Source organism: Thamnophis elegans, chromosome 3, assembly GCF_009769535.1.
Source record: "Thamnophis elegans isolate rThaEle1 chromosome 3, rThaEle1.pri, whole genome shotgun sequence".
Lineage (NCBI taxonomy): Eukaryota > Metazoa > Chordata > Lepidosauria > Squamata > Colubridae > Thamnophis > Thamnophis elegans.
In genome coordinates, this window is record NC_045543.1 from 123,525,004 (window position 1) to 123,552,440 (window position 27,437).

Genomic DNA, 27,437 nt, shown 5'->3' on the forward strand with positions numbered 1-27,437 from the left:
TTCCCCTGGACTTTATTATAAATTCCAAGCAGTATTCATTAGTCAAAGTAGTCTTCATTTCAGCAGCCCAAAGGGTGCTTATGAAAGAACATGCAGGTGTTGTTTGAAAGAAGGGCTTACTAGTCTAAATTTTACTTTAAGCAACATCAATATTGCACAGTTTAATGTTGTGTGCCAGTTGTACCTGTTCTTGGGTCAGGTGGGTCTGCTCATTGTCACATACCCTACTCACCTCTCAGGTGGATTACTGTGATGCTCTCTATATGAATCTGCCCTTGAATAGTATCCAGAAGCTTCACTTGGTGCCAAATGCAGTCGTCCTGCAGTTACATGCACCTCCAGATTGATATGCATTACATCTTTGCTCCACAAGCTGCATTGCTTGCCAGTTTGTCTCTGGGTCCAATTCAAAGTACTGGTTTTAATCTTTAAAGCATTTCATGGAACAGAGGAACCTCGGGTCACAAATGCTTCTGATCACGACCAAATCGGGTGCCAACCAAAAAAATCTGCTAAATGTTTCACTCTGTTCACAAACACATCCTCGGGTGGTGATCAATCACAACCACAGTGATTTTCTGTGCCACAGCTATTTCCCTTCCGGATCTTTTTTCTTTGTCCGTGCATGCTTCCAGTCACGACCAATCGGGTGCCAACTGAAGCCCTGGAATGGATTACGGTCATGACTGGAGGTTCCACTGTATGGGGGGGGGGGGGGAGGTTGAGTTTCCCCAATTGCCTGGCCCATCAGATTTGGCAGAGAAGGCGTGCTCTGGGTCCCATCTGTTAGGGAACTAGTTGGGCTCCAGGAAGCTTTCTTCGCTGTGACGCCTGCCTTATGGAATCTTTTCCTTACAGGCATGAGTTTAACTCCATCCCTGATGTTTCTGAAATCTCTCCAGACTTAGGTCATTAGGCCTGGTAAATCACAGGGGACCAGTGAGGTTTTGAGATGGCTTCTTTACTGTGACTAGTATTTATCTTTTCTTCTGCCTTGTCCTTTTTTAATATTTTTAATCATGATATTTTTATACATACATATATATATATATATATATAGCCAGATATATTTTATAAATAAATACATAAATAAATCTTCTAGAATAATTGTGCAAGCAATCCAATATATTTGAGGGCTAAGATTTGGGATGAGGAGAAGATTTGCTTAAAAAAAACAAAAAAACCCCAACACCCTAGCAACCTCTAAGTTTCCATTTGATTTCTCAACCAAAGAGCAGGAACTTGGAATATTCAGAAAAAAAAGTTTCCACTGCATTTAATTGAATTTATTTTGAAACGTATAAACCGATTCTCACTGTAATGGTCTCCACTTTCCTGAAAGTAAAACCAAGGCATATGAAAAAAAACTGACTGGAAAAGCATATTCATAAGAATATGAGTATACATTTTGCTCTGTTGTCAGAGAGTCAAATGTCAATTTGCATTGAAACATTGCTATTCATTACTATGCTAATAAGTAGTTATGCATGCAGTTCTCCTACCTAATGCTTTTGTGAAATAAATGGCAAAATATTAAATTTTTCATAAAGTGCTTTGGTGCACATGTTTATAAATCATTTAACATATGTTGTATATGTTTTGATACAAGTTTTGCACTGAGTAGATTTATTCTTTTTACCAAGAGAACAAAGTTATCACCCACCTGTCTTCTAGAAGAATGAAATATTTCAGGAAAGGATAAAATATTTTCCCTAAAAGGGAAATAAAAATCTTAAAGGAAACAGAACCCCATCTCCCTGCCCTCAGCAGATATTTTGGTGCACATTAAGAAAGACTGAGCCAGTCTATCTACGTGACAAAAGACCTCCAGCTCCAAAGTGACAGGATTAAGACTCGACCCTCCAGGACATTATAAGATTATCTAGCAGAAAGGCTCACTGCATTGCAAAATTTCCTGAGGGTTTATTGCATCAGCCCAAGGTTCAACCAAACCTGATTCAGACAAACGTGACTCCACAGGGCCTCATGGGAGTGTGACTACAGCAACCAATAGAATACATGCTCTTGCCACAGGAACAGGAAGCTCAAGGGCAAGGCCCAAGAGAGGGTATAAATAACCCTGACTCTCCAATCCAGGTGTTCAGCTGCACCAGGACCTCAAACCCATGTGGTCCTGTTCATCAATAAATCCTTTTTCCAAACAGCCTCCATGTTTCCAGTGTCTTTCTCCCCACTTGGAACTGAACCAGACGGATATTTCTCCCAACACAAGTTGAAGATTTGTAGTTTTTTTTAATTTCAGAAGAGTTCTTTGTTGCAGAAAAGTTGCAAACCTAAAAAAGATGATGTTGTGCAAGATTTTTTTAAAAAACTTTTCTTAGTACTGAAGATAAAAATCACCCTGAGTTGAACTGCTCTCCTGGAAAATATATGGCAATATCCAGACACGTAATCCTTGCCTAGTTTTGGAGCTAGAAAAAGTCACACACATGCTGACACCAGATATGACTTTTCTAACTTCTGTTACCAGGGAAGAAGGAAGGAAACAAATGCATTTAGTTAGCTGGCAGACTTTCATGTGTGTTTCCTTTCCCTTCACTCTTTAACTTAAACCAGTGTTTCTCAACCTTGGCCACTTTAACCAGTGTGGACTTCAACTCCCAGAATTTTTCTACACACTGATTTAAGAAACGTAGAAAAATTCAGAGGAATAACTAGGAGAATCAGGAGCAATGCAGTTTCCAAAGGCCCCTGTATTTGAGCAATTTTGGGAGGAAACTCCACCTTCCTTGCGACTCTGAATTGGGTCTGAGCTTATCTTTCCTTCCATGTAACGAGCTGTTTAAAGTCTTGCGATTTCTCTGCAAAGAGAAATAATGAATGAGGCTACCGGATTTTCCCCTTTCCTTCTGCATTTTAGTGAACGCCTCATTTAATTAATCCCTCTCCGGGTAAATCCTTAGGCATGCCTGGTACAGCTTTCCCATCAATTTGGGGTGACTGTTGGAAGCGATGGGTACGGTATACTCAAGGCACCCAGCGAAACTAAAACCGCTTTCCGATGCTACCGCCCTCTAGGTGCGTCGGAACTACAATTACCAGGCTTCCTTGCAAACACGGTGGCGGCCTGCGTACGCAAAGGATTCTGGGAATTGTAGTCCACATGGATGCAGCTTCTATGAATTGCTTTGTGCTTGTGAATCAGTCGATCCATTTTACGGGAACCGATTATTTTACAGGGCAATTACAAGAGGGGGAAAACTGTTCAGAAGTTTTGAGTTCAATACAAGGCGTGTATTGAATACGGGCGTGCGAAGATGCATTTTAAAGGTTTCTAAGTTTTGCAAAGTTGCCAAAAAAATAATGGTTAATAAAATTTTCTATTGCCTAATATTTAATTGATTTCTAATTCATTCATTCTAAATATCTAAAGGTTCTAAAGGTACCCGACTGACTTATTTTAAAAGTGGAACCAACTCTCATTTGAAGCCGTGCACCCACCCACTCTGGAGAGCCAACCCACGGAAGGTGGAGCTGTTTTGGGGGATGGGGGTGTGCCCACGAAGCGATTGGGTTACAAAGCGAGCGGCGGCGGGGAGCCTTGCCTTCTGGAGCCGCAACTGCTCCTGGGCCTGTCGCAATCGCAAAATAGTCGCTAGAGGAGAAGGGACGATCTGTTTCGGGGCCTCCCCTGATCGGCGCATCGATGAGCTGCGAGGTACGCCAACTTTGCAATCGGCCCGGCTCGGCGCTCTTTAGCCGGAGTGAAAAATCTGCGCGGGAGTCTTTTTTTCTGCTCTATAGGCACCCCGAAAAGACGCAGCAGACCTGCAGAAGCTCCCACCCAGAGCCCCAGTTTGTCCCCAAGCCGCATCCCCTGTGGGGAAAGAGAGACAGAACTGAGTCCCCATGGAGGGCCGGGCACCCTGCTCCTGATCAAAAATGGCTGTGTGCGCAACCTCTGTGCCGGCTTTCCCCCGAGAAATGACTTTGGATCGAGCCTGTGAAGCTCAGCAGTCTATTTCGCAGTAACCTCGACTCCCATTAGCCTCGGCCAACTTCAGGATGATGGGCGCTGCAGTTCAATGTGCAGTGATATCAAAACGTCATTGATCATGCGCCTTAGTAAAAATGCTGAACATGCCCTTTTATAGATTAGAATAGATTAGATTAGAATAGAATAGAATTCTTTATTAGCCAAATGTGATTGGACACACAAGGAATATGTCTTTGGTGCATATTGCTTTCAGTGTACATAAGGAGAATAAAATATATTCATCAAGAATAAAAAAGATACAACATTTAGTGATAGTCAAGGTTAGTAGTACGCTATCAAATTGTACTAGGAAACAAAAACAATAGAAATTGTAAAGATACAAGCAACATGGTTATAGTAATAAGTAGGAGGAGATAAGTAATAGGAAGGATGAGAATAATAATAATAATACAGTCTTAGTAGATAATTTGACCGTGTTGTGGGGATTAGTTGTTAAGCAGTGATGGCATTCAGAAAAAAAATGTCCTTGTGTCTAGTTGATCTGATGTGCAGTGCCTTATAGTGTCATTTTGAGGGTAGAAGTTGAAATGATTTATGTCCAGGATGTGAGGTGTCGGTAGATATTTTCACAGCCCTCTTTTTGACTCCTGCAGTATACAGGTCCTAAATGGAAGGCAGATTGTTAGCAATTGTTTTTTTCTGCAGTTCTAATTATCCATTAAGTCTTTGTCTGTCTTGTTTGGTTGCAGAGCCAAACCAGACAGTTATGGAGGTGTAGATGACAGACTCAATAATTCCGCTGTAGAACAGAATCAGCAGCTCTTTGGGCAGTTTGAACTTTCTAAGTTGACGCACAAAGAACATTCTTTGTTGTGCTTTTTTATGACCTATAGAGAATATTCTGTAGATTGAATAGCTTATCGAATTAGTTTCACTTCTGGAGGGGAGGAAATTAGACAAATAATAGAGCTTTTAATATTTCTTGTATACCCCTACTTTGGAGGCCACCAACTGCATTGTCTGCCTGTATTTTGAAATGCTGAACCACCCATGGATTTATTTTGTTAGATTTGCATTTAAGGTTATAAATTTTTCTGAAGTTACCTGCCTGTCATTTGATAGTTCTGTGGAACCTGTGGAACCTGGAGGCTTTGATGAATAAACCAGCTAGAACGTTTAGATTTCTAATCTCTAGAGAGTGTTTAAAACTTGTTTGACAACCTTCCTGTGTATCCATCCAGGATGAACTACATTTTTTTTTCTGGAGTAATTTTAGTTCTTGCTAGGGTTGTAATAGCAAAGAGTCAGGTGTATTTCAGCTTCTTTGCGTTTGATTAGTTGGGACTCATGGGAACTGGAGCGGGAGTACCCCCCCCGCCACCCAGCTGTGGGATATCAATGATACATTAAATCAGAGGTATCCATTATGAGAAGGTGAATGATTATGATTGCCAACTTGGCTTTTTTGACCTCCCTACCTTAAGTTGTATGGAAACAGAATAATTGCTAATTGAATTTCGAAATGCTTTGCGCCTTCTAGGAGGCTGAGATGAGGCCACATATGGAACTGAGCTTTAAATATTCCTTCCTGTAACTGTCAGTGCATTAGAATAGTCCAGAGCACAAAAACTATGAATATTAACACAAACTTAATTGTAAGATGACATTCATAGAATCTTGCAGGTCTGAAAATACTTCTCCCTTCCCTTGTCTTTACTTTCTAGAGAACTAGCGGAGAACCTTTCTGAGATGCTTTCTCCATTCCCATTCTTGTCTAACAGCTATTTAGACAGTAGGTTCTTCTCCCAAAGTCATTCTCACAGCCCATTACAATCACCCCTGCAGCCAAAAAGTTTTGAAAAATTTGCTTCCATTTTTTGGTGTTTGCACTCTTTTGGGAAGGGGAAAAAAAGGGAAATTATCTTGTCCATTAATAAGCGAAAGTTAGAATATTTTGGACATGTGATGTGGCATATTTCACTTAATCTTCCAGGAAAAAAATTGAAGGCAAATGAGGTCCAGGCAGAAGAAAAACATCAAAATCTAAGGGATTGGTTTGGACAAAACTCAGCAGAACTTTTTCATGCGCTGTTGACAAAAATAGGATTGCCAACATGATCGGCAATGTCCGATGACGGATATGGCACAAGAAGAAGACTCTTTTTTGAGGACATTCACTTTTTTTTAAATGTAATTGGGGTAGGATACCTTTTACAATGTAGATACAGGTGCATATTATTCTCCTTGTATTTCAAAAACCCATTGATTGCAAGTTTGAATATGTCCATTACTTTAACTTACATGCTGTTTCAAAAATGAAGCTCTAATGTGTCAATTTAATTTTAGTTACAATGGAATACAAATGAAATCCTTGTGGCAGTGATGGCGAACCTTTTTTGGCTCGCGTGCCAAAAGTGGGGGGAGCGCAGGGGGTTGTGCGCGGGCGTGCCACACCCATAATGAAATGCAGCCTACATATGTGCATCACCAGCACTCCCCCTATTTTTTGCATGCTTTCTTTGCCCTGCCCAGGCTCCAGAGGCTTTATAGGAGCCTGGGAAGGGCTAAAACAGCCTCCCCTGCCCCCCGGAGGCTTCAGGAGCTTCCCTGAAGCCTCTGGAGCGCAAAAAACCCAGCCCTACAGGCAAACCGGATGTTTGGGAATGGACTTCCAGTTTGCTCGTACGGCCGGTTTTAGCCCTCCGGAGCCTTCAGGGGCCTTCCGGAGGCTTCCCTAAAGGCTCTGGAGGGCAAAAAACGACCCTACGAGCAAACCGGAAGTCACCTCGTGTGCCCTGAGAAATGGCTCCATGTGCTACCTGTGGCACGCATGCCATAGGTTCGCCATCCCGGCCTTATAGGCTTAAATCAGAGGTGGACTAAACATTCAATGTTTTTACCTTCTTGAAAACAGGTCACAGTGCTGTATTTTGCCAGAAGTGCTGAATTAGCAGGGTTGCGTACAGAGGTCATTTTGGTACCCCAACAAATAACCTCGCTGCAGCTGTGGAGGGAAATTGTCAAGAGACATTCAAGGTAAGGTGATGTGTATCGGTAATTGATTCTTTCCTCGTGCTCTTACAGTATAGAGCAGTGTCAGCGTTAAAGAAGAATCCAACTCCAATTAAAAACTCTGAGACAGGCATTTTCTCCAAGTTCCCTTTTATTAGAGTAGCTATACTGGCACGTCTGGGAAAACCCGAATCTGAGCGTCTGGGTTTCCCTTCAGTAAGTCAAAAGCCCAAACCCATCCCCTGCACCCATCAATCCATCACATGGTCCAACCACAATCCGTCCCACCTCGAGACATCACTTCAACCACTCCTCCTCCAGGTGCAGGAATACCATGACCTTGACCGAAAAGAAGAATGCTATTATGTCTAACTACATTCCCTTTACTAAATCCCCGCTCCTAATTTCCCAAGCACAAGAATGTGGCAGCGTGGAAGCTTCCGGCGTTAATATGGCTTCCAAAGCTGACAAGCCGTCAATTTTTGGTAATCGCACTCTCTTGCAATTCTTGCATAGAGACTTGCAACTTGAATGTCACGACAATCCATTGTCATCTTCTATGGTGACCAAGAAGCTCAGCATACAGAGTCATCCTCCCCCACCTTGCCATCAAGTAAAAAGGACTAATTTAAAAAGAATACACACACATGGCCCACAAGCAGCTGCAGCCAAGCTAGCCCAAGATCTCAAAAGAACAGTCAGTATCAGGGTTGGAACCTCATTCCTGAGGATGAGTGTAACATAAAAGCCACACTTCTGGCTTACAATCTGAAAAGATGTCAGTGTCTAGTTGAAGGGACCCAAAGTGTGCTGGCCAGGTTCTGGGCCATGTAGGGTTCCGTAGATGATAACAGAACCTGGAAGGCATAAGAAGCAAACTGGCAGACAAAGGAAAGCTGGAAAATATGGGCAAACATCTCTCCTTGTGCAACTGCATTCTTGGCCAATTGAAGCTTAAAGAAGTCTGAGGTGAGCATGGCATGAGTCACTGACCAAAGAGCTTCCTGGTCCAAGAAATAGCACAACTGGTAACATGGATAACGCTGTGCAAAAGCACATAACTCCCGAATGGCCAGTGACATCTCTCCCCCCCCCCCCTCCCCGGTCTCTTATTCAACTGACTTTCTACATAGAATCAGTTCCAATGATAGATAGATAGATAGATAGATAGATAGATAGATAGATAGATAGATAGATAGATAGATAGATAGATGATAGATAGATAGATAGATAGATAGATAGATAGATAGATAGATAGATAGATAGATAGATAAGAGAGAGACAGAGACAGAGAGAAATTTGGAATATTGCCAATCCCCCAGCAGTCCTTTTGTCTAGACTCTAAATGTATTCCATAATCTTTCTCACAAAATAAAATCAGGGAAAGAAAGTCCTGTCTCTTTCAAATAGAAACCTGGTCAAAGAAAGAGGAAACTTTTGCTGGGATTGTCTGGAACAATCTGCGAAAGAAGAAGCTAGAAGAGATAGCAAGTCATAAGTCTTTTTTAAAAATCAGAGCTTTGTGACTGGTTTTAATTGACTCGGTAGCCATTTTGAGGATGGAGACCCTACTCATGTGCATTTTGTGAGGTTCTCAAAATATGTTCAGTAGAATCCAATCCAAAAAAGCCAGGGATCTATTGCAGAAGCAAATCAATCTCATTAATCTTTTTGTTTTTTTCAGTCTTGCTGATATAGAAGATCAAGTTATCTTTGCCATTTGTCAGGAGTACGTACCCCTTGGGGATCAGCAGTTCAGCCTCCACACAGGGGACGAAGTTGCCATCATCCCACCTCTTAGTGGAGGTTAGGTCTAGAAAGATACTCACAGGTATGTGTTGGTGTCTCGTTAAAATATCAAATCTGGAAACTTGATGATGGGAAGGACAAGGATGATGGACAAGGAGAAGGAGAAGTATCAAGGTGATATTTCTCTAGAGCGCTTTGAGTTTGGTCTCCAAAATGTGCTTCAGGTAGCTATGTCTTTTCCTGCATGTTTTGATGTAACTTTTGGACATCAGTTCTGACATGCTGCATAAATGAACCAACAACATTGTAATGACATTTATTGAAAATATATTCATGGGGGTTTACTTAAACCTCAACTCCCAACTGATCATGGCTATAACTCTCAGAATTTCCAGACATGATCATTGGCTGTATTATATAGCAATAGCAGTTAGACTTATATACCGCTTCATAGGGCTTTCAGCCCTCTCTAAGCGGTTTACAGAGTCAGCATATTGCCCCCAACAACAATCCGGGTCCTCATTTTACCCACCTCGGAAGGATGGAAGGCTGAGTCAACCCTGAGCCGGTGAGATTTGAACAGCCGAACTGCAGAACTGCAGTCAGCTGAAGTAGCCTGCAGTGCTGCATTTAACCACTGCGCCACCTCGGCTCGTAGAGAAGATGGGAAGGAAAACACAACTGAAAGACTCCAGATTGGACAATAAGACAGTGCACATTTAAAAAATAACTTGGAAATAGTCTTTTGGATCTTATGCCACCCCAGTGACTAGCACTAATAGTGTTATCTAATCAAATGTCTGCAAGAAAACAAGCAAACTCAAGAGAGCACCAAGGATCCCTCATTTCAACCCTGAGCTACAAATATTCTCCTTTATTAGGATCCTGATCCTGGAAAGAATTCATATACCGCATTTTTCGGAGTATAAGAAATACCAAGATTTTGAAAAGGCAAATTAAAAAAAACATTTGCACTCTTCAGACCTCCCAAAAATAGCCTGTTTTTCATGAAAACAGACCTGTTTCCCCCCACCCAAAAAAGGGCATGAATAGCCATTAGGAGGCTTGTAGAGTGCTCCTGAGCGGCCCATTTTTTGCTCATTTCTGCCTTCCCCAGCCCCCAGGAGCACTCTATAAATCTCCTAAAGGCTATGCATGGCCATTTTGGTGAAGAGGCGGGGTTTTGCGAGGCCAAAAATACTGTATTCAGTGTATAAGACGCACCCAGATTTTTTGCCTCTTTTTTGAAGGAAAAATGTGTGTCTTATACTCCGAAAAATACGGTAATCCATTTGTTAAGAGGCTATAATATTTCTTTGAAGACTATGAATTAATTAATTTAAATTAATTAAGTTAATTAGAATAGTGGCTAATGCATCAGGCTAGAAACCAGGAGAGTTCTAGTCCTGCCTTAGAATGAAATTAGTATTAGTTGAGTTATTCATAAAAATAATAAAAGTAAGTTAAAAATGAATGAATGAATAAATAAATAAGACAGTAATATGGCTTGTAACCTGTGATGTAATTTAAGATCCATAGCCAGGGAAGGATAAACCTGCAAATTAATCATTGTATCGCTGTTTACTTGTAGAGAAATCATGAATGGACTTGAGGATGAACCCAAGGATGTGATTCAATTGAAGTATGAGAAGCTCTCATTAGATGAAGTTGCAGCCCTGGTCATTTCTCCCTGCTGTGGAGCTGTATCTTTCTTTGTAGGTAGGTCGGACACATGAAGCTCTTAAAATATGTAAACCCACATATTTTTAAATTACCCCCCCCCCCCCAAGTTTTTAATATGGAAACTTGGAAACTGAAAATTAGATAAGCAGTTGTAGGAGCCAATGGAACAAGGCTGTCTTAGACCAACCTTAGAACAAGGAAAACCATCAAAACTTAAGGGAAAAAAGTTCTTAACCTTGAGGATTGAAATCAGAGAAATAAAGAGAAATACAATGGAACTTATAGTTCTGTCATCTATGAGGACTGTCGCTATCAGGAAACCCTGGAGGCTTTGGGGCATCCATATACACAAAAGAAGTCTTGATGTTGCTCATGGGTTATGTGCTTTTGAGGGCTTCACCTTGATTACACATGCTTATGGTTGGTTGGAGAGAAAAAATGGTGCAGCGGCCTAGAGGCGGAGCTCTCGCCTCACAATCAGGAGGCTGTGAGTTCAATCCTAGGTGGAGACAGATATTTCTCTCTGGGCATATTGAGAATATATCTGCTGAACAAAACTCTGCATTGGTGACAGGAAGGGCATGTGGCCATTAAAACATTCTGCTAACTCCATTCAGTAGCCCAGACTCCACCCTGCAAGGGATTATGGGTCGTTAAAAGAAGATGATAATGGTTGGAGATCTCAGATGACACCTAGCGTATCTTATCTATCTCATCTTGAAAAGAATGGAGATTTCAGCCTGCACAGTTGTGTTAGAACAAGTTTGCATGCCTGAACTAACTTAAATGGTCTGAGTTGGTTTTTATTTAAGTGGGGGGGGGGGGCGGGGGGAATTGCTACATTTAAAGCAGTGTGCTGCATCCCTAAAATAAAAATATGGACAACTGGTTTCAGAAGCGCTTGTGCTAATCTCAGTTTTCTGATCATTGAGAATTCACACAACACATGAAAACATTGAAGTGGAACAAATTTAGCCTAGTAGTGCCCCACCTAGCCTTTTTAATAAATACATATTTATTTATTATATGTAATTCATTTATTAATTAATAAAATGCTAGAAGTTAAATTGAAACCTTTTGTATACACAGAGTAAGCATGCTATTGTTGAGCTTGGCCCCTATTAATAATTGGCATTATTGGAGAATGTGTGTCTGTTAAGAGAATTTGTGGCCAAACCTTAATGTGGTTGAGAGATGTGTGAATTCATTAGAGGTCTGTAGCCCATAGCAATGTGGTATGCAGAAAGCAGCTTATTGGGGCTTATTCAGACCACGGGCAAAATCATGCTTATCATAAAGATAAATTGTTAGTTTCTTTTTGTTGAACCTCTTAAATTTAGCTTTCTGTCAAGCTAAACTTCTCACCAGCCCAGAATGTCTTTTAAGGGTTGTCCTTTTGTTTCAGGCACTACAAGGAATAACTTTGAAGGGAAAAAAGTCGTACAGTTGGAATATGAAGCTTACACAACAATGGCAGAAGCTGAAGCAAAGAAGATATGCAAAGATATCAGATTGAAATGGCCTTCCATGAAGCATATAGCAATACATCATCGACTTGGGTAAATACACTCAAAGCATATACTCTTCCTGCTTTATTTATTTAAGATTGTGAATTTGATAAAGGCAGATTTGTCAAACATCTGAGCCTCCTTTTTGGATGAGGCCATAGGGATAAAATTGCCTCATAGCAAATTAAATTTTGCCTTACTCTTATGGCAGCTCTCAGACAGACATTATGTTCACATTTCACATCTCCTCATTCCAATTAAGAGTTAAATTTGAGGGTTTGGTATAGTTTTCTGAACCCTGATCCTTGTTTGTTCTGAATGTTGGCAATGATGCAGCTTGTCATCAGATTTAGGCTTTCTTACGTTATGGTTCAAAGGAGAAAAACATTGAGATGGAAAATAGTCCAACTGGAATGAATGTACAGTGTACGAATGAATTGTAAGCTAAGTTTGAGAATTGTTTTAGAGTAGAGCTGCCCACTTTTTAGAAGATATCTCTTCTGTCTTTTCAAGGGCATCTACTTGACCAAAAAATTAGTTTGTTTCTCGGATGATGCAAACATTTTTTTAGCTAAGAGGTATGTTTTTTTTCTCCTGTTAACATGGAGTGTTAGATATTTATGTATACATCACCTCTTTGGATCTTTTGCCGTTCATTTCTTCACTTAGAATTCTATTTTCCTGACCAGCTTGTTTTCTGAATGCTACGCTCAGCTTCACTGTTAGCCTCAATCTAGGAAAGGTGGCATGCGGAGCCCTCTCTGTGGGCACACAGGCTGTTGCCAGCTGGTCTTAGCGGGCACTGGAGCGCTGGAAAACAGGCTGAAAATGGGCCAAAAAAAAGCCCTGAAAACATCCTGTTTTGGGGGCGGTTTTGGCTGTTTTTCGGGCCATTTTCAGGCTGTTTTGGGGCTATTTTCAAGCTGTTTTTGGGGCTGTTTTCGGGCCATTTTTGACCCTCATAAAACAGCCCAAAAACGGCCTGAAAATGGGGCAAGAAAACAGAACATTTTTGGGCTACTTTCTGGGCCATTTTCTGGGCTGTTTTCATGCCATTTTCCAGGCCAAAAGTGGCCTGAAAACAGCCCAGAAAATGCCCCCAAACCAGGCATGTGTGCGCTGGCCAGCTGGTCTTCAGGTTTCTGGTGCTCCGGCGCACACATATGCATGCACATGCACACACATTCTGGTTTGGACACTCGGTGCTGAAAAGGTTTGGCACCATCACTGCTATAAAAGTAAAGAAATCCTCTTATGTGTGTGTGTGTGTGGGAGGGTATTGCTGAGGTAAAATCCTACACATTCCTTTCAAGGAGCCATGTCTTTCGTGCATGCCTAAAGATTGATATCTTTAGTATATCATCTCTGATGTGCTGCATAGATGAACCACTAACATTGTGCAGGTAGTCCTTGACTTACAACAGTTCGCTTAGTGACTGTTCGAAATTACAGTGGCACTGAAAAATGTGACTTAGGAACACTTTTCACACTTATGACCTTTGCAGCATCTTCATGGTTGCATGATCAAAATTCACATGCTTGGCAACTTGTTCATATTTATGACGGTTGCAGTGTCCTGAGGTGGTGCAATCCCCTTTTCCAACCTTCTGACAAGCAAAGTCAATGGGAAGCCCGATTTGCTTAACAATTGAGTTACTAACTGAACAACTGCAGTGATTCACTTAACAACTGTGGCCAGAAAGGTCATAAAATGGGGCAAAATTCACATAAACTGTCTCACTAAGCAACAGAAATTTTGCACTCCGTTGTGGCTCTAAGTCATGTTGTGGCTTGCCAACGTCCAGCAGAGCTGGCAACATATTCAGACAATGAGGAGATTGGGGAAGAACATGGGCCAGTCCTGGAGTCTGGGGAAGGCTCTGTGTCAGAGGCAGAGATGGGGCCAGGGCCATATGCCAGTTATCAGCTTCCTTCGGAGTCAGACATCAGTGAGGCAGACAAACAGCTGGAGCCTGTTCCCAGTGTGCGGATGCACAGAGTTGCCAGATGAAGGGAACAGCTAAGGAACAAGGGTCGACTTGGGAGTAAAGCCACAGGTGGATGGTGAATGGCCCCTCCCATAGGGAATAAAAGAGGAGCGAAAGGGGAAGAGTGCTTGCAGGAGACAATTAGTTCATTCCTGCATTCTTGCCAAATATTGCAGTGTCTGAAAGGTATCGGCCTGGCCCCTCTCCAAGCCTGATAAAGTTTGGTATTTGTGAACTGTCTTGAAAGACTGTGGGAAAGGAAACACTTTGCTGGAGAGGAATTCACTGTAAATTAAATAAAAGGGGTTTATCAGGATGAGGACTGACTTCGTGCTGCTGGGGAAGCATAGGTCAGAAAAAGTCAAGGATTACCTGTAATAACATTTATAGAAAATATATTAATGGACCTAATCCTAACTTAAAACAGCATTCCTCAACCACCAACTGATCATAGCAATAGCAGTTAGACTTATATACCACTTCATAGGGCTTTCAGCCCTCTCTAAGCGGTTTACAGAGTCAGCAGTTAGACTTATATACCACTTCATAGGGCTTTCAGCCCTCTCTAAGCGGTTTACAGAGTCAGCATATCGCCCCCACAGTCTGGGTCCTCATTTCACCCACCTCGGAAGGATGGAAGGCTGAGTCAACCTTGAGCCGGTGAAATTAGAACCGCTGAACTGCAGATAACAGTCAGCTGAAGTGGCCTGCAGTACTGCACCCTAACCACTGCGCCACCTCGGCTCTTGGCAGTGACAGCCAGAAATCCCAGACAGCATGCCATGAGGTAATATCTATACTGCTCTGAGAACTTAAGGGAGAGTGGACTGCTTACACTTAGACCTTGCTTACTGACTGCCTCATTTAGTAACTGTTTAAAATTACAAATGTATTGAAAATGTAACTTTCCAACCAGTCCCCACATTTTCAACTGTTTCAGTGTCTTGCACAATGTTCCCTCTAATTTTTTTTCAGTGTGGGCGGAAAAGTATAGTGTTTGAGCGGCACATTTTCATGCCTGAGCACCTGAATTTTTTTCACAGATGTCACCCAAGACCATTCTAGTTTAAACTTCCAGCTGCACTTTTTCTTCGTAACAACATTTACTCCAGCTTTACGTTTTGACATCAGCACTGACTGATGATGTACCTATAGGGTTAGGGTTTATCAATTATTACAATTATCTTTTCAAATTCATTTTGGATTAAATAAAAAAGAGCTTTGAAATGAATATATAAATGGCACTTAATACCAGTAATATTAAAATAGTAAATGTTTGATATACTTCATTTTAATGAATTTCACTTGATATACGGTACTTCATTTTAATGAGTTAACATTCAATTGCAAAAGTTTTCTATACACTGTATGCTTCTGTGAATATATTATATGCAATTTGCTATTTTAAATGAGTAAAATTATTAAAATAACCATAATTAAAGTCTCATTCACATCTAAGAGTTTTCTTCCATCGTTAATTTGTAAACTCAAGGATTTATTGCCTCATGTTCAACAATGCTTGTTGATTGTTTAAAAATTTGTGGGAATTTGCTCCTTTCTGTACAAAGGGTTTCAGTAACCTACTACTACTGCAAAACTGCATACTACTTGCAAATATAGATTGTTAAAATGGCTCTACCATAACCAAATAAGAGAAAAAAAACACCTTCCTTTTGTTTATAAAGTAGTGATTTTAGTTTGCTCTATGGAAGTCACTATTTTAAACTGACAGATAGGAAGTTTAATTAGATTAAAAGCAAAAATATTCTCAATGACTTTGAAAATCCCAATGAGTTATCAAATATAGGTACTCCTTCGTTACAACGTGGGACTGGAATTTTTATTACTCAGCAATGTGGTCACAAAGCTGATGTCGTGTCATGATGACTCATGTGACCGGGCTCTCTCTTGCCTCTTTCCAACTCCGAGGGCATCAATCATGTTAGCCAAGGGATCTGCATTCTGCAAAGTTGGCTCTTTTAAGACTGGTGGTGGACTTCAACTTCCAGAATTTTGAGAGTTGAAGTCCACCAGTCTTAAAACAGCCAACTTTGCAGACCCCTATGTTAGCCCAAAGCCTGGCGCTGGGCTTTGCTCCCCCATTGGTGGAGCCCCGAGAAGCGAGGAGGGAGAAAAAGAACTTAAAAGAGCTACATTGTTGCTAAATGAGCCAGCCCAGGCAATAGCAAATTAGCCGATCTTGCAGGCAGGTCTGAGAGGGAGGGGGGAGCAAAACTCCAGGCAGCAGGGCTTTCTGACTCTTCTAATTCCCCGTGAAAACTGCTCCAGAGTTTTAAATCTTTAAGATCCCTTTCCCGTTTTTCTTTTCAACCTACACTGATTAGAGAATCCTGAAGTCGGGCGGCAATGTACTGCAGTAGAAAAGGTTTAGCTGGAGGAGGTTTTGATTGCGATCGCTCTGTAGTTCGTGTCCAGATACCTGCCCCACGTGCCTCTGTGCGGCAATTAGAAACTACTGCGCGGGGAACTGCAGCCATGTGCGCGGCCGCGCAGGCGCGCACCTTAGAGGGAACAGTGGTCTTGCAGTTGCTTTATTCCTATTTGTGTGCTTCGCAACTAGCGTGGGATAAGCAGAATAGAAAAGGTAGCAGTAAAAATCCCACGTCACAGTCATTTGATGTTTTGCTTAATGACCACAGTGATTTGCTTAACAACTGCAGCAGAAGTGAGGTTGTAAGTCTAGTGCAGGACTGTCATACTCCTGGCCCATCGGCCGGATGTGTCACATTCTGGCCATGGCTAGGTCCGGTTTAGCGAAGGGGAAAAAAATCCCGATATGTCTCGTAACGCCGCCGTGACAATGTGAGTTTGACACCCCTGGTCTAGTGCAATCGTGATATCTTGCTTAGCAACTGTAGCACTTGCGACGGAGTTGGTTCCAATTGTGGTTACTAAGTTAGGGCAACCGGTAACAATCATTGTTATAACTATTTTAGAAAGTATTAGATTTCAACCTGACTGGCAGCCACTAACTAGTGGAAACACAGTTGTGATATGTGTTTCATGTGGAACGCTTACGTGAACACTTACTTAGCTTATTTTTCTTTTGTACAAAAGAAAAGCAGCTGTTTTGCTTTGCAGATGTTTGAACTACAATTGGAAATTGCTTGCACTGTTTACAACATGAGAGTCAGAATCCAAAATCTGAAGGTTCCCTATCTCTGTTTTTCAGAACCAAAACATTTAAATATTGCATTTATTTTTGCTCAGATGCAGAGATGGAGTAAAGATAAAGGAGCTTTCAAAGAGATGATGGCTACATGTCTCTCTTTAAATTTCAATTACACATCTATTGATTATATGTCTAATACAATTTGTGCAATTTGATTCCTGTAATATACGTGTATAGTTTTTTGTCATTTTAATTCCTTTGTACATTGCAGGTAGTCCCCAACTTACGACAGTTCATTTAGCGACCGCTCAAAGTTACAGCGGCACTGAAAAAAGTAACTTGTGGCCATTTTCCACAGTTACAACCTTTGTAGCATCCCCTTGATTGTGGGATCAAAATTCAGATGCTTGGCAGCTGGTTCATACCGATGACCATTGTTGTGTCCCGGAGTCACGTGATCACCTTTTGCAGCCTTTTGACAAACTAAGACAATGGGGAAGCCAGATTCACTTAACAACCGGGTTACTAACTTATCAACTGCAGTGATTCATTTAACAACGGTGGTAAGAAAGTTCATAAAACAGAGCACAACCCGCCTAACAAATGTCTGACTTAGCAACAGAAATTTTGGGATCAGTTCTGGTCGTAAGTCGAGGACTACCTGTATAGAGGATGGAATAATGACTGACAGGATCTCTGGAGTATCCCTAAAATGTTATTTGGGGTAGGGGATTATTTCTGCCTTGAAACTCTTAGAAAAAGCAGCTCTGCTTTTCTCTCCCTGATCTAAATGATTGCATCAGTCTGTTGTTGCAGAATGTCCCTTCTGTAGTTTTACTTAATTTGTTTTCCTGTTGAGTCTTCCCTCAGAACACATAATCATGAGACATTCTGCCTCTCTAATTTGATCTTCCTAGAACATGGCCCCTCTTGTTTATCTAGGCCCTTGTAGTAGTTGATAACAAGACGTTTATTTTGTCCTTGAAAGATTACACTAATGTGGCTAAAAGCCACAGCTAATGTTACTTTTCACATTCTCTTTAGTTTGGTTCCCATTAGTGAAGCCAGCGTGATTGTAGCCATCTCTTCCCCTCACCGAGCAGAGTCTCTCAATGCCTTGCAATATTGCATCAATACTTTAAAAGCTACTGTCCCCATATGGAAAAAGGTATGTGTGTTAAAAGGACTTTTGTTTTGAGAAAGAGTGCAATGCTGAACATCACACTGTCCACAGGGCAGCTTCCCAGAACCTGTTTATTTATTATGAAATTTGTTTGCCACCCATCTCACCCCGAGGCCTGTGCCGTGGTACGGCTTCCCCCTGCAGAGTTGAGGGCAGGCTCCCACTATGGTAGATGATTCTTCTTCCTCTACTGTTTTCTGAGATCGGAAAATTTCAGTTTCCTTAGTGGAGGTTCAAAATGGATCGGATATTTAAAATAGTATTCTTACAATATAATATTATAAGAACTCTTGTTAATATTCCACAATATTATAAAAGAGCACAAACTATTATTTATTGAACCAATGTGCTTGAACTTTAAATTAACCAGAAGTTATATACCGAAGACCAATTCCTTGTGTGTCCAATCACACTTGGCCAATAAAGAATTCTATTCTATTCTATTCCTATTCCCCTTTCTATTCCTATCTCATCAGACAGCTGTTTCTACAACAGGGGGCTTTATGCACAGAGAACATATGTGCATCTAGTACAGGGGTGTCCAACTCAATTTCATTGAGGGCCACATCAGAGTTGTGGTTGACCTCAGGGAGATGGGTGGGCGTGGTCAACTGGGTGGGTGTGGCCAACTAGGTGGGCATGATCAGCTTGGCATCACTCCCCAAACTTCTGGCATATTTCCTCTTCACACAGGGTAGACCGGGCCAAAGCGATGCAGGCTGGCTCCTTATATTTTCGGCCTGCGGGCCTTGATTTTGACACCCCTGATCTAATATGTTAAAATGTCAAGAATCTTTTGGAAAATATCTACTTATTCCTGAATTGTATCTATATATTTTTTAATATTTTAATTCAGCTCTGACAGTAAGCTAGGGAAAAAAATGTGGCGGCTGCATTCAGTGTAGCAGATAGCAATAGCACTTATACTTACATACCGCTTTCCGGAGCTTTCCAGCGCTGTCTAAGCTGTGTACAGAGTCAGTATATCGCCCCAAAAATCTGGGTCCTCATTTTACCCACCTCGGAAGGATGGAAGTCTGGTTCAACCTTGAGCCTGATGAGATTTGAACTGCCAAATTGTAGGCAGCCGGCAGTCAGCAGAAGTAGCCTGCAGTACTTCTAACCACTGCGTCACCTCAGATAAAAAAAGTTAGCTTTGTAACACAATTCTCTTACCCATGATGTTCTTTGCTTACAGGAGGTGTATGAAGAGGATTCTGCTTGGAAAGGAAATAAGGAGTGCTTTTGGATCAAGGGAGAAAAATAAAATATTAATGAACCAAAAAGAGAAGGCAAAGCTGGCTCAGGGTGTTAAACTGAACTGAGAAATTCAATTCCGTTTTTGGTTGATCGTTTTGAGAGATGCAGGAAATATTTGCCACATGGCCAACTGTTTAAAATATACAATGTTTAGATTTCTTTCTCTGTGTTAATAAGCCTTAATCCTTAAAAACAGAACATTCAAATATAGAAGTGTATTCCAAAATTGAGCTAGTACAAATTATAATTCTCCAATTTTGAAATGGAATGAGATAATGAAATCATTTATTTAGGAATATTATTGCTTTCATGGGCTTCTTTGAAATCATTGTCAGTTTATTCTTTCAGATCAAATGTTTTGAGTATCTCCAAATTCTGTGGAGTAGCTGAAGCATTGTGCAGTAACAGTAACACGAAAAAATGTAACTTTCCCTATCTTACTTTTGCTCCCTATCATAAATTTAGGTGATTTGCCCAGTCATCATAAAATTGAGGTGACGACCAGAGAGTTCTCACTAATTCTATTAAAAATATAGAAAAAGTTATTTAGATATGCAAAGTGTCATAGGAAACAATTAAAAATTTACAATTATTTGCCTTAGAGCCGTTCATTTATCAACTGTTCAAGGTTACAGTAGCACTGAAAAAATTGGTTTGCAAAGAATCAACTGTCACATGATTGCCACGTGACCAAAATCCCAGCACTTGGCAACCAGCAAGTATTTATGACAGTTGCTTCTCCCAGGGTCATGTTATCTCCATTTGTGACAATGTCAATTTAGATTCCCTGTTGTGATTGTAAGTCAAGGACTTGTACATCCATGTGCTCTCACAAACCAAAGCTAGGCAAGAGAGTGTGTATTGCACATTCTATACTAATGTAAACTTTGCTGCTGTTTGGCACCTTTGGGTCCATGTTGAATCCCAGTAACTGCCTTTGTAGGTCCCTGCAGTTTCAGAAGATATCAGAAGTGGTTTTGCTATTGTCTCCTTCCTAGGGATGAGAGAGAGTGACTGGCCCAAGGTCACCCTGATGGGTTTGTGCTAAGGCAGAACTAGAAATCAGAGTCTCCCAGTTCCTAACTCAATGCCTTAACCACTACGCCAGGGATGTCAAACTCGTGTCATCATGGCAGCATCACGTGATGTATTGGGACTTTCCTCTTTGCTAAACCGGGCATGGGCATGGCCAGCCTGTGACGCATCCTGCCCATGGGCCGGGAGTTTGACAGCCCTGCACTATACAAATTTGGCTTTCTTAGCAGGGAACTTTGCATTAGGAGAATAAAAAAAGACCAGCAACAACCTATGAAGCTGTATTTTTGCAAATGCTGTCTTGTTTCCATACAAATATAGTTCAATTTTTTGAACCAAATAATTTGAAAGGAAAAAAATGCAATAGATGCCCTGAAGTTCCCTGACCTTTCTTTATCTCCTAAAACGCATGCCCAATAAAACAAAGAGAAACAAAGTACAGATAGGTAGATGATCTAACAATATACTTCTTTCAGTATTAGATCGCTTTCCAGACAATATAATTCAGCAATGAATCTACAGTGGGGTGATTTCAAAATTTATTCAACAGGTTTCATTCATCTTTCTTTAAACGCAAGCTTCACTATATTCATATGTTTTGGTACAAAGTGCAAAATATACATAAAGGCTTCGTCTGTACAATACACCTGTTTACTGAAATTGCTATTTTTTTAACAAAAATAAAAAATACAGAAAAGTACAAAATTGTTACATTCATTCTACAATATTATAAAAGAGCACAAACGTTTATTGAACCAATGTGCTTGAACTTTAAATTAACCACATCACTTAGGTTCACATAAGTTGCTTACAGTTTTGTGTGCCTTGTTCTATGAAACTTGATTCTAGAAGTAAAAATGTGTACCATTTTTGCACCTAATGCGAATATCCATTCATAAAGCAATATTTTCTACAACACAGCCAATAGCAGTGAAAACACTTGACTCAAGCAGAATGGTAATTAAAATTCATCAGGAACATCTGTGTTAATGCTGTTGGGATGTGTAGAGAGATGATGAATCAGCCTTATAGTTAATTATGTTAGGCTGGATTTTCTTCCCCATACAAACATAAACTGAAATTTAAAAAGAGCTTCCTGATATTTCAGCCAGTGTTGAACAAAAGTAAAGACAATAATTTATTAGTTATTTTCAACAAAGATAATATATTACAGGTAAGAGTATGTATCTTCCAGTGTTATGGACTTGAGTCATTCAGAAGTTATGCCTTACTCTAGTCAATAAAGATTTACTGCTGTGTAAGTGCATAAGTGATAGGAGCATATATGCTTCTGATATTAGTGAAGAATGCAGAAACCGTGGCATAAATGGCTGCAGCTAAGCAGAATAACCTAATTACCCATCAGAACATCCCAATTCCAAAATTAAAATGTTCCCCTTAAAATATAATGTAATGGGTTCTGAAGGATGAGTTTGAAGATTTTAAGTACATGTAATATAATCAAGAACAAACTTAACGGATAAACAAGATTGTAAACGAGTGAAAGAATTTGCATGACACTGCAGATATGCAGGAGGAAATTAAGCATACAATTTACTCCTGTTTTCACAAGTACTTGTCTCTTGCTTCTGCAACATCTAATTTTTTTAAAAAATCCAGCGATTTCTGACAGCTTAATATGCTTTAAATCCCATTAAAGTAATGCTATTTGGAATCTTATAAAAACACATTTTAAAAAAAAACCTAGAGATTTGCCATCTTAAAAAATGTAATGAAAAGAACAATTGGTGAAAAGGAATAAATGAATACTAAAAAAAAATTTTAATTAACATTTTTTAAAAATTCTGAAAAGATCTACTGTTTGCAGTTATGACCGTGTTGGAAAAGTAACTTTGCTTCAAACATCACATTTGTGACTGCAGCATCTCTCTCTCTTTGTCTAAATCACGTTTGGTATTACAGACAGTCGGTGCGTGCAGTCCTATGTAAAATCATAAGCACAGTCATGCTCATGTAATTTTTAACTTGGTAACCACTCTGCTTAACAAATAAGTTGCCAATCTCAATTGTAGTTGCTAAGGAGGAAGTCTACTAGTGTTTGTTATGGAATGGTTAATCCAATGGTTAATAACATTAAAATCCAAATTAATGAATGTTCAGAAATTAGTAACTTACTCCTTTACAACTACTGCTTTACACCAAGAATTGTAAATAAGGCCAGCCATTCTGCTCTCTTAAATCGAATAAAATCTTTAACAGTTTTGTGATGGAGAAATAAACTCTGTTTTTTTGTCTGGTGTACACTGAGGATTCTGGAAGCTGGTTATCTAGATTATAGCATTTGCTGCTTCAGAAAACCTGACTGCTCCTTAAAACCCTGAAAAGAAACTGAGTTTCCTTTTATTGTTTATTTACTTATTTCAAGAGCTATTTGAAAGCTAGAAAAAAGGCATCAGAGGTTTCCATGTTATATAAAACAAAATTAAAAATTTCAAAGTGACATTTGATTAGTATTGCATGTGGATGTCCTTATATCAATATAGCATTTAAAATCAAATCAATATTCAATAATTAAGGTAGCCAGTATAATAAAAATCGGTCAGAATGAATCATTCATGAATGTTTCTACATGATTTTAGAAGGTCTACTCTCAATGTACAGTTTATTGTTACAGCTTGGGTACGCAACCAATACTAGGCCATGCTCTTATCTTGTCATACAATATTGCTCTAACACAGTTAGTAATCTTTGCAATCACGTCTCCAGCTTTTTTAGACAGTGCCTAAACTAATAAGTGATATCGTTTCTTTGGTGCCACAATAAGCTGCAAATGGTTGTATACTGTTGAGCAATTCTGTGCTAAGCTACAATGGTTTCTGCTCACATTACATTTAGTCACAGAGTAAACAAACCAATTTATGGTTTGATGCAGGGGTGTCAAAGTCATGTCGTTACATCGACACATGATGTATCGAGATTTCCCCCTTCGTTAAACCAAGGGTGGGTGTGACTAGCACGTGACGCATTTGGCCCACGATTTTGAGAGCCCTGGTTTAATGTAATATTTGAATCCAGATACCGACTGAGGAGCTAGCACTGCTCAATGTCTGTAAACCTTTGAGTAACTCAAGGACAGTTTTTGACTGCAGGATGAAAATAACAGATCCTGTTATACTGGTAAATAAAGACAAACTATTCCACATGTACCCTTATCAAGGATAAAAAGCAGTATTCCTGGTAGATTTCAACATTAGTTCTGGGCCTGCCAATTCAGAGGATCCATTATTAACAGTACAAAATATAAAAACAAAATCTTTATAAAACTGTAAACAAAAGCCCAAACCGACCAGCAGTTATATGTATAATATTTTCACTTATAAAAAGTGTAAAACCTTTGAATAAGGCACTCGTGGAAATTAAACAGTGTGATCGCAAGCACTGTTTGTGGCTCAACATTCGTACATTCGGGAATATTTCTGCTATGTTTATTCTCTGTCTTTATTAAGTCCTGTAATCTCATCCGCATCTTCCAAATCTGTTGCCATTTTCTTGTATTTTCTCTTGAAGAAACCAAGCTGTAAGAAATTTTTTGAGAAGATTTATATTTGTATTTAATGCTGGAATGTAGTATCAAGGATAGGATCCACACTGTTTCTATTCAACAGTGATTTTTAATAATAGGTTGTCTGTCCTTTAATCTAAATTAGACAAATCTTAACGGTAGACCAGGGGTGCCAAACTCCATTTCATTGAGGGCCGTATCAGAGTTGTGTTTGACCTCAGGGAGCTGGGGTGGCTGTGGCTAGGGTGGCTGTGGCCAGCTTGACGTCACATATGTCTGGGAAGCCTGTGATGGCTGTGGCTACTAAGCTCTGTTTTCTGCTGCCTGCATTTCTCTGCCAGTGAAAATGGAGCTGAGGAGAGCTGCATGCAGACCTCACGAGCTCAGTTTTCGGCTGAGATGGTCTCCTGCAACCCTCTGCCAGTGAAAACGGAGCTCAGGAAGAGCGTGTGTGACCAGTCCATCGCTGTTTCCAGAGCAGCCCTCCAGGGCATATCCGGCCCCTGGGCCTTGAATTTGACACCCCTGCTGTAGTCAACTTCTGAGGGCTGCTAAATTAAGATCTGTTAAAAATCTAGGGCAATGTTTCTTGACTTCGGCAATTTGAAGATGTGTGGATTTCAATTCCCAGAAGTCCCCTGACAGTGTTGGGTGCGGAATTCTGGGACTTGAAGTCCACACATCTTCAAATTGTGAAAGTCAAGAAGCAACAGTCTAGGGTCTCACAATGTACAAGTAGATAAACCTACCCCATGTTTGCTGATCTGATCTTTCCCTAAATATGAAAACACAGTTCTAGAATTGAATGTAATTTACTGCAAATCCTCCACTAGATCAAATAAGCAGTATATACAAATATAATTTGATGTAGTCCATCCAGTGGAGCAATTGCAGTAAATTAAATTCAGATAGACATAAAACCTAAATATATCTGAAATGAGCATTAGACATTATAGTACAGTATGTGCATTTAATAGATGAAAATCAGCAGAACTTCAAACCATGGGGGGGGGAGTTTAAATTCAAACCGACTTACTTCTCAGCATGAACTACAAAATGGAAGAACATTCCTTCATTAATTGGGTACCTCAATATATATCAGAATTGCTTAAGAGATTTGTATCTCAAATTCAAACATTCTCCGACATCACTGTCCCAAAGATGCTTTTTCAGGACTTTCTTGTTTTTTATTTTAAGACGTTTTGCTTGTCATCCAAGAAGTTTCTTCAGATCTGACGGTACAATGCGGGATGCAAGTGACAACACAATCCTTTCAACAGTTCCAAGAAGGCTCCACACCAATTTTCACCACTCAGGTGATTCTGATGACACATATAAACCTCCAGGTGACCTTAGCAACCCACTAAAAGAATACAAATGACCATCTGTCTACAAGGTGTATAAATCCTTCTATTCCCCACTGTTCTGACACCCCTCCGTCCGGTGATTAATGCTGACACAGGTTTACTGTTAGCCACGCTTTCTTCAGAGCAATTGTTGGCTGAAAGCCCACACATGACTCACAGGCAAGACGTTGGCAGAAACCCAGACTCCCACAGACAAGAGATACAATACAAACAAGAGCTTCTCCAGATTGTTATGAACGGTTGTGTCCTGCAAAAGGACTACTCTCAAAGTCTCTTCGTATACACTCTCTTGGGAGGGGCCAACCCACAACCACCTGGGCTTGATTATCTCTTACGAGTCTGTTTCTGTAACTGCTGCCTCCGTTTCTCCGCCCTTCGTTGCCTGGTGTCAGGGCAAACTCCCTTTGATCTTTCCCACTGCTCCATACCTCAGGCGCCTCCTGGTGGCCAACCAGCCTCTCTGGTCCCTGCTCTGAGTCTGAACCCTGCCCAGGGTCCTCCTCATCTTCCATAGCAGACTCATAGGGGTCCTCGCTATCAAAGTCCTTCGGCAGCTCCAACAGCTCCTGCTGGGCCACAACACCTCACTATCCTGACAGAGCTGAAAAAAGCTTCTTGGATGACAAGCAAAACGTCTTCAAACAAAAACCAAGAAAATCCAGTTGCCTCCTGAAAAAGCACCTTTGGAACAACCATGACCTGGATGACTGAGAATCTCTACAGACTCCGATGGAGGTCCAATAAGTCCGAATCGAACCGAGCAATGGTAACCACCTGCACCAAGGAATACACCAGAGCGCTTAGGGCAGCGAAAAGATCCCACATAGCCACCTTGGTTGCGTCCGCTGAGTCCCGCCCAGCCGCCCTGTTTAAGATAACCCGCTCCCTATTAAATAAAAGGGAGGCGGGGGAACCCTTGCAGGGCAGAGCTGAGGATTATGCCCAATTCTTAGCGGACAAAATTGCTCGGTTTTGGTCGGACTTGGACTCCACCCCTGCAGTTCCAGCCGAGGCACAAGAGGATCAGATGGAACATCTCTGGGTTGAGTTTCAGGATGTTACCCCCGGGGATGTGGACAAGGCCATGAGGGCTGTGAGTGCCTCCACCTGCGTACTGGACCCGTGTCCCTCATGGCTGGTTACCAGCAGCAGTGAGGTGACACGAGGCTGGATCCAGGCGGTCGTGACCGCCTCTTTTCGGGAGGGGAACTTCCCCGCCGCACTGAAAGCGGCGGTGGTGAGACCCCTCCTAAAGAAGCCATCTTTGGATCCAGCTGTCCTTAATAACTATCGTCCAGTCTCCAACCTTCCCTTCCTTGGGAAGGTTGTTGAGAAGGTGGTGGCCTTTCAGCTCCAGCGGTCCTTGGAGGAAGCAAACTATCTCGACCCCTTCCAGTCAGGCTTCAGACCCGGTTACAGCACAGAAACCGCTTTGGTCGCATTGACTGATGATCTCTGGAGAGCCAGAGATGGAGGATTTCCCTCCATCCTGGTTCTCCTTGACCTCTCAGCGGCTTTCGATACCATCGACCATGGTATCCTTCTGCGACGACTGCGAGAGGTGGGAGTGGGAGGCACCGTGCTGCGGTGGTTCTCTTCCTACCTCTCAGACAGGTCGCAGTCGGTGTTAGTGGGGGGGCAGAGATCGTCCCCTAGGCCCCTAACATATGGGGTGCCTCAGGGTTCGGTCTTATCCCCCCTACTATTCAACATCTACATGAAACCGCCGGGAGAGATCATCCGCAGGCACGGGATCAGATACCATCAATATGCGGACGATACTCAACTGTATCTGTCCGCCCCGTGCCAACTCAATGAAGCGGCAGACGTGATGAACCGGGGCCTGGAGGCGGTTATGGACTGGATGAGGGCTAACAAGCTTGTGCTCAACCCAGAAAAGACCGAGTGGCTGTTGTGTTTCCCTCCCAAGGATTCCACCAATATTCCATCTCTCAGGCTGGGGGGTCAAATTCTATACCCCTCAGAGAGGGTTCGCAACTTGGGAGTCCTCCTAGATCCACAGCTATCGTTCGACCAC

The 27,437-nt window shown here is 41.2% G+C and overlaps 3 protein-coding genes across 3 annotated transcripts in view; 2 read left to right on the plus strand and 1 right to left on the minus strand.

Moving 5' to 3' along the window:
- The first annotated feature begins 3,564 nt into the window (after positions 1-3,564).
- MOCS2 (molybdenum cofactor synthesis 2) lies at positions 3,565-10,361 on the plus strand. Its single transcript, XM_032213007.1, has 4 exons — positions 3,565-3,679; positions 6,873-6,994; positions 8,655-8,801; positions 10,311-10,361. Exons 1-3 carry the CDS (start codon positions 3,668-3,670, stop codon positions 8,779-8,781), a joined length of 261 nt encoding a protein of 86 aa, XP_032068898.1. The 5' UTR covers positions 3,565-3,667; the 3' UTR covers positions 8,782-8,801; positions 10,311-10,361.
- On the plus strand, positions 8,710-20,068 carry LOC116505659 (molybdopterin synthase catalytic subunit-like). Its single transcript, XM_032213006.1, has 5 exons — positions 8,710-8,801; positions 10,311-10,438; positions 11,808-11,961; positions 18,076-18,199; positions 19,413-20,068. Exons 2-5 carry the CDS (start codon positions 10,318-10,320, stop codon positions 19,479-19,481), a joined length of 468 nt encoding a protein of 155 aa, XP_032068897.1. The 5' UTR covers positions 8,710-8,801; positions 10,311-10,317; the 3' UTR covers positions 19,482-20,068.
- A 394-nt stretch (positions 20,069-20,462) lies between these two features.
- Positions 20,463-27,437, minus strand: part of ITGA2 (integrin subunit alpha 2) — a 79,777-nt gene continuing 72,802 nt past the window's right edge. Inside the window, exon 30 of the mRNA XM_032213008.1 lies at positions 20,463-24,045. Within this exon, the coding sequence (XP_032068899.1) occupies positions 23,956-24,045 (90 nt within the window). The 3' untranslated portion in view covers positions 20,463-23,955. The remainder of the gene's footprint in view (positions 24,046-27,437) is intronic.